The 13,732-nt window shown below is 52.0% G+C and overlaps 5 protein-coding genes across 5 annotated transcripts; 2 read left to right on the top strand and 3 right to left on the bottom strand.

The window, feature by feature from the left end:
• Positions 1 to 298: 298 nt before the first annotated feature.
• Positions 299 to 1,753, bottom strand: PV08_03851 (uncharacterized protein; the record flags this gene model as incomplete). Its single annotated transcript, XM_016378202.1, has 2 exons — positions 299 to 1,586; positions 1,656 to 1,753. 2 exons carry the CDS (start codon positions 1,751 to 1,753, stop codon positions 299 to 301), a joined length of 1,386 nt encoding a protein of 461 aa, XP_016236879.1.
• A 700-nt stretch (positions 1,754 to 2,453) lies between these two features.
• Positions 2,454 to 4,055, top strand: PV08_03850 (uncharacterized protein; the record flags this gene model as incomplete). The annotated part of the gene is made up of 2 exons (XM_016378201.1): positions 2,454 to 3,846; positions 3,907 to 4,055. 2 exons carry the CDS (start codon positions 2,454 to 2,456, stop codon positions 4,053 to 4,055), a joined length of 1,542 nt encoding a protein of 513 aa, XP_016236878.1.
• An 816-nt stretch (positions 4,056 to 4,871) lies between these two features.
• PV08_03849 (uncharacterized protein) lies at positions 4,872 to 6,623 on the top strand (the record flags this gene model as incomplete). Its single annotated transcript, XM_016378200.1, has 1 exon — positions 4,872 to 6,623. One exon carries the CDS (start codon positions 4,872 to 4,874, stop codon positions 6,621 to 6,623), a length of 1,752 nt encoding a protein of 583 aa, XP_016236877.1.
• Positions 6,624 to 7,633: 1,010 nt separating this feature from the next.
• On the bottom strand, positions 7,634 to 10,171 carry PV08_03848 (uncharacterized protein; the record flags this gene model as incomplete). The annotated part of the gene is made up of 4 exons (XM_016378199.1): positions 7,634 to 9,032; positions 9,080 to 9,220; positions 9,267 to 10,063; positions 10,121 to 10,171. 4 exons carry the CDS (start codon positions 10,169 to 10,171, stop codon positions 7,634 to 7,636), a joined length of 2,388 nt encoding a protein of 795 aa, XP_016236876.1.
• A 2,736-nt stretch (positions 10,172 to 12,907) lies between these two features.
• PV08_03847 (uncharacterized protein) lies at positions 12,908 to 13,534 on the bottom strand (the record flags this gene model as incomplete). The annotated part of the gene is made up of 1 exon (XM_016378198.1): positions 12,908 to 13,534. One exon carries the CDS (start codon positions 13,532 to 13,534, stop codon positions 12,908 to 12,910), a length of 627 nt encoding a protein of 208 aa, XP_016236875.1.
• Between the last annotated feature and the right edge of the window lie 198 nt (positions 13,535 to 13,732).

Genomic DNA, 13,732 nt, shown 5'->3' with positions numbered 1-13,732 from the left:
CAATTCAATGGGCCATGTGAGTACGTTGGCTCTGGCAAAAGTCTAAGCATACATTCATCCTCCCGGCGATCTACGCATGGACAAAGTTGCTGCCTTGAGCGTTTCGAAAGTTTCAATTACATAGATAAATTTAAGGACGAAATCCGAAATAACGGTATCTTCGTGGTATCTCGGGCATCAGAGATACATTTAGTCTTAATAGATCTAATCTAAGGGATATGTACCCTGTCTGTGAGTACCCACGAGCTCAAATGCAGACATAGCCCCATCAAAGTAGTAGCGTTTGCCTCCACGGCTTTCAAAGCTGCAGATCCTCGTCGTGGTACTGCTCCCTGACCACTCTATATAGATATCCAGTGCTCACAACAGCGGGCACCTGGTTCGTGACGAATAAATCGACATCGCCAGCTTCGACATAGTCATACAATGGATTCCTCACGCCGACGTCTAATCCTGAGTGCAGCTCGCCATCCTGCAAGGGGATGACCTTTCCTGCATCGCCGTACTCAATCAACGAGTGGGGATCATAGGGGTACGTTGGCGATAGCTTGTGCGTGGCCGCCAGCACGACGACAGGAACACGGTGGAAACGAGCAGCTTTAATGACGGCTCTTGACCCAGCCGCTGCGACTATTGAGCCGTTCGCCAGTACGGCGTGCGTGTCGAGAATCACCTTGGTGGCGCGGGACATGATGGCGAAGATGGCCGAGTCCGGGATCATGATGACCGAGATCCCAGCTGCTGTTAGGGGTTTCGAGAAGGACTCGTTGGGAAGCATGTCATCATCCTCTGAGCCGTCTTGGCCACCGGTCAGGAGGGCGTGCGTCTTGTGGTAACTGTTCGGGTAGGCTTCGGCATGGATGACGGTAAACTTGCGCTTTGATGCAGCGCGGAGTAAGAATCTCTGAACGGTGACAGAGGAGGAGTAGGTGAAAATGGTCTCGTGCGGATGGACCTGTTCGAGGGCTGCAGAAGCAATTTCGTCGTCGGACCCGCTGATCTCGTCAATAATCTCTTTGATGCCTTTGATGACTTCCTGCCGGAGGTTCGATAAAGAGCCGGACACACTCATTCGGGGTGTGAGGGTGCCGCTGCCTTGAAGGGGGGACTCAACACCCGCGGCGCGCATGGTCGGATGAGATATGATACTGAACATGGATGTAACGGGCCGAGCACCACCCGGCGCACCCGTATGAGAGGACAGTAGTGGAGGGCGGGACACAGTCCGTTGTGGTGATGCACTGGGGTTGGAAGAAGCGTTGGCTGTGAATTGCGACAAGGGCGCTCGCTCTATGGGCGTAGGAGGATCAAGACCTGCATCGCTCTCTCCGCTTCCTCCATCACCGCCGGCTGCAGCAGCATCATCTTCGTCTTCTTCTCGGATGATACCCAGGACTCTCCGGACGATGTTCCCAACGGACAGTTCATGCGGCGCAGCGTTTATTAACTTTTTGCCAACGTCAGTGACCCTCTGGATCAGTCTTTCGGAGTCGGCTTGCTTGGTGAGTTCGACTGTCCGAAGAAGGAGGAGGGTGGTTGCGACAGCGCATCGTTTTGAACCTTTGATCTGTCGTCGCTTGAGAAGACTGGGAGGATGGGTTAGCGAGAGTGGGGTTAGGGAATGAGATCAGAGGACAAGAGAGTGCAGGACTCACGAGACAAGATATGTTATGGAGGAGTCGATGGGCTCAGTGGACAGAACTTTCTGAAAACTGCCAAAGCCGGGAGTCAGTGGTGCTGCTGAGGGTGCCATGGTGGCAGCCCTTGGTTATGGATGGCCTTGAGAATATCAACGAGGACGAGGCTGCGGATTCCTGTGGCTCTTTTCTTGAACTTCTCCTGCCAGAACGGAGAGTTGTCTGCGAGAGCGACAGCCTGACTCGAATGGTGTGCGTTGCCGTAGCACGAGGAGCAACACAGGAGCGCCAAAAAAAAGTAATAGAGAACAGTCTGGGTGTTGTATGAGTCTGAGTCTGAGTCTGACTCGTGTTGGAAAATAATGCGGGTCCCTGGAACTTTCGTTTTCGGCATCGCGAGAAACAGCATCATCCGACGAGCTGCTGCTCACCATCTTCTCCATACGGAAACGTTTCCAGCCACCGAGAGCATCTTCCCTCCTCCCCCACCACAACACTGCTTGATTCATCCTGCTTCTCGTTCTCCCGGCATTATCCTTGTCACCTTCTTCGCATCTCATTTCTGGCGACTCTTTGTTCATTGTCCACCGCAGCCTGACTATGTGAGCTTCTCGAGCCATATACTTCGTGTCCTTCATTTCGCCCGAATCGACCCTCCCGCTCCCCCCACCTTCGTTTCATCTGGCCTTGAACTCGACATGCCCTTGTCATAGCATCGTATCCGATTGTCAACCGAGAGCCTGGAGGCATAGTCTGGAAGGTGCCTGCACTCTCGCTCCAATCTGTTAGCCCTCTGCGCGACATCCGCGCTGGAGGATGAACTCTCTCAATCTCATCTCATCCCGAGTTATCGGACAAAGCCCATCCCCTACACGACCTCGTTCAAGATCCCAAGGCGAACCGCTCAAGAAAGGATACGACGAAGACAACCATAGAGGCAGGTCGTACAGCCACGATCGTACAGCTCAGACTAAACAAGAGACCGAGGTTGAACTGTCAGATGTGCTGAGCGCGTTACAGTCTCCGGACGATGAGGATGCTCCGATCAAGGACGAAGACGAGCAGGAGCCGCTACTAGGTTCCGATGAAAAGGGAGTTCTGGACAACAATTATCATGGATGGCAGGCATTTTTGAAGAGACTGACGGATGCCATAACTGCGATTCTGGCAGCCATTGGCGCCCCCATTGTCTACGTTGCAAGACACCTGAGAGGCCCAGATGGCAAGTTCTCCCCAGTACCACGATGGACGCGACAAGATCAGATATCCGACAGTACTACTACGTCCAATGCCAACGGTCTCGCCGACGCCACCCACGATAGCGCCTGGAGCTTAGAGAAGCCCACCCACCGTGCGCTGCAGGATACCAAACTACGCCACTCGTATTCATCCGACTCGACCAACACGGCTTCGGATTCGGATTCTGAGCAGCGCAAGGCCGAAAAAGCTTCGCGAAAGACCAAGCCAAGGAAGGAGAAGAGCGTGCGCGAGGAATCAGAAACACGGCGATCTTCTATTCGTATCAAGGAACAGACTGACCCTGCCCTGAAACGACGCAGGCAGAAGAAAGCTGCGAGTCCATTGGGTGACAATGGCCCTTTGACGGTCGACAACATCAAGTCGCCAACTTCTCCTTCCCCTTCCCTGAAGATGACGCGATATCCGCATGCGCCACAGCCACTGCGACCTCTAATTCCGCGACGACAGCCGTCATATGCCAACCTCGTGCCTCGTCCGCCGACCCGTGGTTCCGCGCCATTGCAGCAAAAGACGTTGATTCTGGATCTCGATGAAACACTCATCCACTCCCTAGCCAAAGGCGGTCGCATGTCTTCTGGGCACATGGTCGAAGTCAAGTTGAACGTGCCTATCGCTCTCAGTTCCCCTCAGCCTGGTCAGGTCACCTCAGTCCTGGGACCACAACATCCCATCTTGTACTACGTGCACAAGCGGCCTCATTGTGACGAGTTCCTCCGAAAAATCTCCAAGTGGTACAAGCTAGTTGTCTTTACTGCCTCGGTGCAGGAATATGCAGACCCTGTAATTGACTGGCTAGAGCAAGAGCGGAAATATTTTGTTGGGCGATACTATCGACAGCATTGCACTTTCAGAAACGGAGCCTACATCAAGGACCTGAGCAGCATTGAACCTGATTTGAGCAAGGTGATGATTCTGGACAACAGTCCAGTCAGTTACATTTTCCACGAAGGTGAGTGCAATGAACCACAAGGGGACATTGAGGCCGATGAGCTGACTGAGTCCTTGTTAGACAACGCGATACCGATTGAGGGATGGATCAATGATCCGACAGATAATGACTTACTCCATTTGATACCCATGTTAGAGGCCCTGCAGTACGTGACGGATGTGAGGGCACTGCTGGCCCTTCGACGAGGAGAGGCAGACGCGGCCTCGTAGATCTGTATTCATGTTGTTACATTTCAGAGTGCTGTATTCACATTGTACTACAAAGCATCCCGTGCTCTTCGTTCTGTTGTGATATCGGCGTGTGAGGGTACCCCTGCAAATCAGTAGCAGTAACTCCAGTTCCACCACGGTCCACGAGCTGCTCGTGCATACGTTCTTGTATCCGCCGACGGTCCCATTTTGCGTACGACCTTCAGATGCGCATAGGCCTGGATCCTTCGCCTTTTGCGATGCCCTGGTCTCTCCTTGACTGTTCTAAGCCTCATTAGACTGCTCGTACCTCTTGTTGATGAGTGGGTTGTCAGGCCTCGTCCTGTTCTCAAACGGGCACATCGGATCGTCGGACCAGGTCATGATTAGCTTCATGACTCCATGGTCGGAGCTCACTCCGGACTGGGGCCTCCAACACGGGTACCTGGTACCTCCCTGCATTATTGGCATCTTTGCAGTCTTTGCATCATGCAGCCCGCTAAAGCGCCTCCGCCCATGGATCAGCACGCCTTTTGATCGCCTGCTTAGGCATTTGTGTGCGTTACGGCGGTCTTCCGTAAGTCGGGCGTGAGTCCCTTTTGGCGATTCCCACGGACTCTTGACTCTTTCGTTTTCTTTTTCTATATCTCTTTTGTTGTCCTTTTTTCACCGACTTCGCTTCGCTCACGGCCACCTACACGAGTATTGTCGTATTGAGCCTACATACCTGAAGCAAAATACCCGCTGACCGGATCGCTCATTACCGGCCATTTCTCCGTCATCTTGCTGAATGAATGAATGAATGAATGAATGCATGGATACTCAGACTTCTAGAATATGTCATTGATCAAACCTGGCACCTCAGAAGTACTACCAGGACACGATGTAAATCAACCCTGCGGCGAACCCTCGATACCCCCCTCGTCCTCATCATCATCCTACACCGCCGCTACCGCAGCCCCCATTCCATCCATTCGTAACGACTCCAGGAAATCCTATCTTGACGTCCCTTCGTTCCGTCTCACTTCCCGACCGTCCCTGGACAGCACATTTACCGAACTCTCCGAGTTATCGTTTCACTCAGAAGAGTTACGTGCCACACGCCCTCTCATCCGCACAGTGCCTGGAGATGACGGCAAAGCACCGACGTCAGCTTGGTCCCGCTTCGTCGTCGCCCTGCACAATTTCCACGTGGTCAACTATGGCGCGATGCTGGTGGTCCTGGCGCAGTTCTTCGGCGTGGGAATGAATGTGAGCACCCAACTCCTTGAAACGGCGGGATCCCACGGTGAGCCTATGCATCCATATCAGATCCTCTTTGTACGGCAGTCGATCACGGCCTCGTTATGCACGGCATACGGTCTCTATACAAAGTCCATACCTGACTTCCCCCTGGGTCCCCGAGACGTGCGGTGGCTGCTCGTATCACGCGGGCTGTGTGGGTTCTTCGGAGTCTTTGGGATGTACTTCAGTCTCTTGTACCTCCCGCTCAGTGAAGCGACGGTCTTGACGTTTCTCTCGCCCATCCTGAGCTGCTACCTCTGCAGTTTTGTGATTCCCGGAGAGACCTTCACCAAACAGCAGCAGCTCGCCGGCTTTCTCAGTCTGGTTGGTGTTGTGTTCATTGCCCAGCCAGCCTCGCTGTTCGCATCCTCCTCGCCCTCGTCATCAGAGGGACCCGTCGTCCCGGCGAGAAATTCAACCATGGCGGCCCAAGAGCACCCTCCTGCTAAGCATGGTCCAACCCCACATGAACACTTGCTCGCCATCGCCATCGCCATGGTAGGCGTCCTCGGTTCGACAGGTGCCTTTACCTCCATTCGCGCCATAGGCACGCGGGCCCACGCCTTCATCAGCATCAACTACTTTAGTGTCTGGTGCACCATAGTCTCGATGTTTTGTTTGATTGTCTTTCCCGAGGTCAAGTTTAGACTGCCAGCTAACTCGATAGAGTGGACCCTGCTGGCCAGTCTGGGGTTGTTTGGTTTCATAATGCAATTCCTGCTCACGGCCGGCCTGACCTACGGTGGACCATCGGCGCCTGGAAAAACGTCAGCGACACCAGACCACCCTTCTTCCTTTCACAAACCAGGGGACGTGGAGAGTCACGACCGTGACAGACCTGAAAGCTTTAGATTCCGGTCCATCCCGAGGCCGACCGCGGCTGGTTCGGGAACACGGGCAACAAGCATGGTGTACGTCCAGATGCTCTTCGCGCTGGCCAGTGACAAGATATTTTTCAAAATCACACCCACGGCAATGAGCTGGGTCGGCAGCGGGCTCATCCTCGCCGGGGCCATCTGGGTCGCCGCGGCACGAGACGGAGAGACGACATCATCTCACAAGGCGAGCACCGATAATGCTATGCTGCCGGGGCCTCCTATGCCTGCTGGACGCGGCAGCGGACGTGGTGGGAAACAGACCGATGCCACCGAGGAGTCCGTTGGACTCACGCAAGATTATGATACCCACGACGATACATACGATGATGGACACGGGGAGACCACATCGGCCATGCATAAGGATAAGGATAGGAGAACCGTTGAGGTTCTGGAACTTGACGAGCTACCACCGACTCACAATCATTAGATGACATGGACATTTGTATTGAATACATGTATCCATGTGACGTTGCCGTGGGCATCGTTGAAGGCTATGTGAGAGCGAGAAGGAGAAAGAGAAGGCGAGAAGGTGTGTATGCGGGTTGAGAGAAGGGGTCTACACTGATTGATTCGGGTATCTTACTGGTCCCAGTTTGCTGCATCACATATGTAGTATACGAGGCTTATATGTGAATTTGGTTGGTACCTAAGGTGGGTAAGTGTGTGATATGCATTACAAGGTCACCTTGGAAATGGTCGACCAGGCCTGGAATCGGAGAGAAAAGGAAAGGGAGGGAAATTTTAAGAGGCATAGCGTCGACGTGCGCGGAAATTAATTTTCGATGCGTCAAAACAAAAGTAGACAGTGCTGCAAATCAATGCGCAGTAACAGACATACTATGTACCTCAAGTAGGCAGTCTACCTTCGCGTGCCTAGAAGAACCTCACCACGATCCACCTCACCTACCTAGACACAAGGGACAACTAGGCATACATACTATACCCAAGGAAGTAATGAGAGACCGCAGCAGAGGCGGTGGCAGAGGCAGACATGGAAGCAAAACCTCTTGATCAACCCCTTCTCCAAATGCACTCGAAAATGTCAGCTCTTCCGAAGTCAAACGAACAAGAAATTCTGGGTTCGATACATAAAGAAGGTGTTATCATTTTGTAATCTTTTGCGCCGATTCTTGTCTTTCGCACTTCCATTTCTGATTTGTCCCTGGGAAATTTGATGCTCTCTCTTTGTTTGAGAAAAGAAAAGAGCCAAATCCTGCACCTTTTATCCGGTCCGCGCGACGACGATGCTCATGCAATTCCCATCAACCGGAAACTAACACCGTAAAAATGTTTTACTGCAACCCCCATGAATTGATTTTTCCTGGCTTTCAATACGCCCCCTTTCCCCAAACTCAAATACGATACCACTGCACCTTTATAGGCCGACCGTGTCCATTCACACGGATGCCGGCAATGCGTAATAAAACAGGCAGTGGCTTATGTGAGGGAGCCACCTGGAGGAGCGTTATTTGCACTGCTCAAGTTGAGAGACCCTCCATTACCGGCCAGTGTCTCAACGTCAAAAGATGGCGGGACCTGAGATGGAGGGGGCTTCTTTGGAAGATGAGCAGGTGCACCATACTTTTGCTGCAACGAGTCTTCCTTTGGCATTTGTGAAACAAAATTCGGTGCGGCTTTGTCAAATCCCCGCGAAGATACGCTACTAGCGACGGAAGCATCACTGCCAAACGGTCTTGTGATATTGCTGGCTCGAGTTTGACTGGATGGTGGCGATGGCTTTTTCCTTCCACCTCGCCCACCGGGGCGGCCTGTCGCAGTGTTGGGAACGAATGACCGAGTCTGTGGATTGAACAAAGATCGAGAGTAACCTTGCATGGGATTTTGCATGCTGAATGATGGATTTGCACTGTAATTTTGGCCGGTACCTTGACGGTATGCATATGAAGCTGCATTGCTTGTTGCCGGGTCGGGCTGATAACCCTGCCAGCCATTCAAGTTTGACCCAGGATTACCAGATGGTGGATAGTAGGGATTCTGGAACTGGTTATTCATCCAACCCGCTTGCTGTGACTGTTGCATGTATGGATTGTTGTTCATTTGTCCCATCATCGCTGATGGCATACCCTGGGAGTAGCTAGAGTTTGGGGACGAAGAATAATTCATGAACCCGTTGGCGGCAGTCGACTGCACGGGTGGCCAAGAGTCCGGTGCATTGTATTGCTGATTGTTGGTGGGCCCGTAACCCATGCCGTTATAGGGCATAGATGGCTCAAACTGCGGGTACGATTGGGTCGGCGTGGTACCATAATTTATGCTTGCACCATAGGTATTCCCAGGGCCTTGGTATGCATTTGGAAAGACCTGATCAGAATATTGAGGCTGGTAATGGTGCTGCATCTGTTGCATGTGCATCGGAGCATAGCTTGGGATGTATGCGGATCGGGCCTCGAAGCTGTCATCCTTGGGAGTCTTCTGCTTGCGTGTCTTTCTTTTTCCACTCGATGAACTAGATCGTGACATGCTGGCTGAGTTGTCTCCAGTAGACGTATTTTCGCTCGTCACCGATTCTTGAAAATCACCAAAGATTCGCTCCCTAGCAGCTTTGTATTGGGCCTCGCGCTCCTCGCGAGTCAGTTTCGATTTATCTTTGTTGGGAGTTTCAGCAGGCGACAAGATGCCCTCTTCACTGTTTGTCTCAACGCCAGCGTCCGAGGTGGCCTTGGATGGTGCGGATGAACTCGCAGGTGTACTACCGCCAGCTGACCCGTGACGAGGACCTAAGCCAGCTCGACGCATAATTTTGACCGCCATGGCAGATTGCGGCTGAGAAGGTCCAGCAGGGATCGATTGGGCAAGGACGTGTAATGGTGTTGGCCTTCCACAGTCAGTAAACAAACCTTGCAGCAATGATCTCGAGCTTACCGAGAGGCCGACGGAGTCCTGAAGACCCTGACAGACGTTCCGTCATCATTTATATGGTGGACAAGAGAGTAATAATCCGCAAGCTTGTGTGTCAATAGTCGAGCAAAAGCATTTTGCGGAGGTAAATCTAAAAACACGATCCTACTCACAGTTAGACCATGATATGAGACTAGAATGCCACACTTACTCAGGATTGGTGAGAAGACCAAGAACTTTTTCTTCCAGTTGCAGCAAGGAGAGGCGATCCTTTGGGCTTGCCAATGCATCGAGAAGTTTCTCATCAGGGGCAACTGGCAGCGAGGATGATCGTTCCTGTACGCCAGTCTGCTGTGGAACTGTGCCTTCAGGTTGACTCTGCTCGTCGGCCCCTCCTCGCAACACGGGGATGGCTGGGAGATCTCCAAATCGCGGCGGGTTTGTTAAAGTAAGTGTATGATACCGACGAGCTGCTATTGTAACCCCCGAAGGTATTGCTCTCTGATTCGTACGTTCGTTGTCGCGATTAAAGCTCATTTCTCGGCTTGGTGCACTCGAAGCGTCGTCATCCTCCGCAGCTCTGACACTGGCACTGTCATCGGGACGAATGCTCTCCTTTTCATCCATTGCAAATGTGGTTACCGAAGCCATGCTCTTGGTGTCGAAGCTTTGCTGTTTGATCGAGGAATTGGAAAGTTGCGATTGGTCATCTTCAAGTGACTCTCCACTGTCCGCACTTTGCGACCCGGGGGGTGCGGTAGCAGCTCCTTGGACCAGTGACAGCCCCTGGATGGCATTCGTCACATAGTCTGACTGCGTGCTCGTGTTGATGGTTGATAGTTGGAGGCCGTTGCTTTTCCTCGGCGAAGTTGGAGATTGCATTGGGTTTGATGGCCCCGAGGATTGCACATTATCATGATCAGTCGGACGAGGCCTTTTGTGTTCACTGGCATGGGAATTGGCATGGGAATTGGCTGTTGGTAAGCCGGGTGCTCGCATAGCCGCAACCTGAGATCAAAGTTAGAGCAAATTCAGCCGACTATGTGCTCGGAGAGAATCGCTCACCTTTGCAAATGATAGCTTCGGGGGACCTGCTCCAATCCGAGAAGACGCCATTCTTTCCAAGGAAATTCGTCACGTCGTGTCCAACAGTCGTAAGGAGAAATCACCAAGCCGGGGATTGAAAAAGAGTGAAGGTGGCACGAGCGAGAGCCAAAGCCAACGCTGCGATCTTCTTGTCCTTGTTTTCACACAATCTCTTGCTCATCAAACGAGCCAACACAGAACAGCCTAAAGGGCGCCATGGATTCCACAATTGCGATGGCTATGGTGAAGATTCGATAAAGTTGATGAAATATGCCAACCTGAATTTACACACCTCTGTAGGTGAAGTTGCCGGCGGCTGTGAATGTGGATATCGATGTTGGTGACAATACCCACGTTCTCGCGAACAAGGTCAGGCGGAGGAGAGGCTTTCGAAGGGCTGACTGCGAAGGGAGGACTCGTGAAGAATTGGGGGATGTTTGTCGCCAATCGCACTTTGAGGTAGGCTTGGTTGAGTCAGCACTCGGTCCCTATACTCCTGCTCGAGTCATCTTTGAATGGAGGACGACTTTTGAGGGAGAAACGTGAGGCAAGGCGCAGGTCAAGGCAGTAAAAGCGAGAGGAGATCGAATGCACTGAGGTTTCCAAAAATGCCAAGGTGTGGTTACATAATCGGTCGGTAGTTGGCGCCGCTTTGTACACTTTGCTCCTCTCTGGTCTTGCTCCTTCTACAACGCAGCCTCGGAGCTGTTCCAATAAATGTCGCCGCTCTAGGCTCCGGAAAGTCCATTATGATGCTGGAATCCAAGTCTGCCTGCCCGAAACCATCTCAGCGTTGAAATATCTTACAATTTTGGTCTTGGTGGGATGCTCACCTCTTCCTAGACGCACGAGAGTTTAAAGAGCATCGAATTCTCATTGCCTTCAATTACATCCGTCATATTGGGACTCTAACTTTCTTGCGCAACGTCTCTACTCAGCGTTACTGGACACTTACACAGGCGGGCTAGTTGCGTTCCTTTCGTCGATCTATCTCTGGGGCCGTTACGAGTATCTTCAAGTGTCTCCCAGGTTGACAATCGATGAACAGATATCGCACGATACCCGGCCTTGGCCCCCAGAAGGCCTCGGCATCAACCGTCTGTCAAAAATGTTTGCAAAAAGATAGGTTCTGGTATTCCATCACCTTGTTCTCTTGCTGACTATCCATCCACGCCATTACAGCTATGAATGCAAGTCTACGACCCAAGAACGTCCATATATCTCGCGGCCTTCGAGGACGCAACAATTGTTCAATCCAAGGCTGAAACCGAAACTCACTATTGACAGCCCTAATGATCTCCTAAACAGGTATTGTCCATATGGTACCATTGGCAAAGGAAGACCGCTGACCATCACCAGCAAAGGGGTCGCAGACCAGCAATTAGCGGAGGCAGAAGCCAGTCGCAGAAAAGCAGAGTCCGCAGAGTCTCATAGGGGTCGGTCTATGAGCCCGAAAGGAAAGTCTCTTTCCCGGTCGCCCTCGTCAAGCTCGGTTTCAACAATATCAACCAACCGATCTCGGTCCAGATCTCGCACGCCGCCCAGGAAGTCTGTTGACAGGGATAGACTTGGCCAACGGACTAGCCGTTTGCGCTCGAGGACACCTCCCCGTAAGCGCAAACATCGGTCGATCTCTAGCTCTCGTTCCCGGTCTCAGACTCCCCCACAAACAGCGCCAGGATCACACCGAAAGAGTCGCCGTCATCGTACTATTAGTCCAATTGACCGTGGACGGTCCAGCAAGACCCGTAGGGGTAGTCATCGTAGCCGAACCGACAGCCCAAGCTTGGATAAGAGTCAAATCACGAAGCACAGAGTGTCACTTGGGTCTGAAAAGGATCCGAATGATGATGGGCAATATGAAGAGCATGACAACCGAAAACCAAAGGAGAACCCCAGGTTTCCGGCAAATACGAGATCAGCCAATGCTGGACCAAGACAGCCAAGGAGGGAGCGGAGCCTTAGTCCCTACAGCAAGAGGCTGGCATTGACTCAGGCGATGAATATGTGATTATTATTGTTACAATCTTCGATTATCAATTCTGGACCCCGCCTGTTGATATCGAAGTGGTACGAGATTGTATGTGTACTGTAAGGGATTCTTTCGGGCGGCAGAGATTACGCTGCAAGTCTAATACACATTAATGAACACTGCCCTATCTTAAGCAATGGATGCTCTTCTCGTTCACTCTTCTCGTTGTCAGAAGAATCACCTTTTGCTCCACGTGTACCACTTATTGTTCTCGATGAAAGTGACCCTCCATCTTTGGTTGAATAACACATTGGCCACGCTCGAAGGCAGTACAAGCCGACTTAGTCTGGCTCGTATTTGTGTGAGCACAACGTAGGCGATTCGGCATAGCAAGAACGCGCGGACACGATGTTGACTCTGCCGCTCCCTTTGCACGATCGACAGTACCCTGGGGTGGCTGCCTCAAACGTGTCCAGACATAACCTGGTTCAGACGTCGCAAACACTGGACACAGTATGTGTTACGACTTTGGGTGGACCAGGTGTAGCGACCGCGACCAAGACCGCAGCACAGATGCCCCGAAGGTCCGGTAAGTGCTTACAAAGTCCAATGATCCAGCCAGTTAGGTGAAGATTGGTTCTGACGTCTGGCCTTGCTCCTGCGTGTGGATAGGATGCAGAGAACGTTACGCTTCGCGATATTAGCACTTGTAGCCCAAGCTGGAATTTTTGACCGACAAAACTGTCGGTCGGTTCGATTGTTGTCGGCAGAATTCAGTAGAGGGGCAGCTCTGCTCAAGAGATGTCCTCCTCCTCTTCTTCGAGGGCAGCCTCTCTTTCCTCTTCTTGCTCTCGTAGGTGGATACCTTCGACTAAAGTGTTGCCCTCGATGCCGACCTCTTCCCCTTGATAACCGTTTTCTTCCTTCTCCGGTACCACGCCTTTATCCTTGGCTTCCCGCTTCGCACTTTCGATCCTCTGTCTGACCAGTCTGGCAATCGCATTCTGTGTCTGGACATCCAGTATTTTCATTTTCTCCGCGAGGTCCCTCTTCAGGTCCCAATTCGGCTTCTTCGGCTGTAGTTTGAATAGATCAATTCCTTTTTCTGCCTCTGCCTCATCCTGCGCCGCTTGCTCAGCGGTAGCCGCAGCAATGCGGTCAGCCTGCTGTTCCAATGTTTCGAGATTCGCTATGGGAGCATTCTCGAATCCTAGTTTGGCGTTTTTGGAGGCAATATCGTAGTTTCTGCCCGAGAGGTATTTGTCTGTGGTCGTCGATTGCTCATCCTCTTGTTTTTCATCTGGCGCAAGGTTTCCCGCAACCCCAGAGTCAGGTTGCTTGCGCTTGAGCGAAGCGAGTTTAGCAAGTCTGGCCTTTCGATCGACAGCCGCAGCATCGAGACTAGTATGGGTTGCGGACATTGTTTGGTTAAAGCAGAGGGTTCGCAATGACGGTGCTGTAAGTGTATTTTAGATTAACGTAAACGGTGCCGCAGCAGAATATCGAACACCTGAATATGGTAGAACTTCGGGTCTTTGCGCGGGCTACAAAAGTTTATGACAATGCTTCTCCTTCAAATCCCAGTGCGCTCATTACATCCCCCAAGGGCTTCAAAGTCT

Source organism: Exophiala spinifera, assembly GCF_000836115.1.
Source record: "Exophiala spinifera strain CBS 89968 unplaced genomic scaffold supercont1.3, whole genome shotgun sequence".
NCBI classification, from domain to species: domain Eukaryota; kingdom Fungi; phylum Ascomycota; class Eurotiomycetes; order Chaetothyriales; family Herpotrichiellaceae; genus Exophiala; species Exophiala spinifera.
The sequence above is the reverse complement of the archived record's forward strand: the minus strand, read 5'-3'. Positions and strand labels throughout refer to the sequence as shown.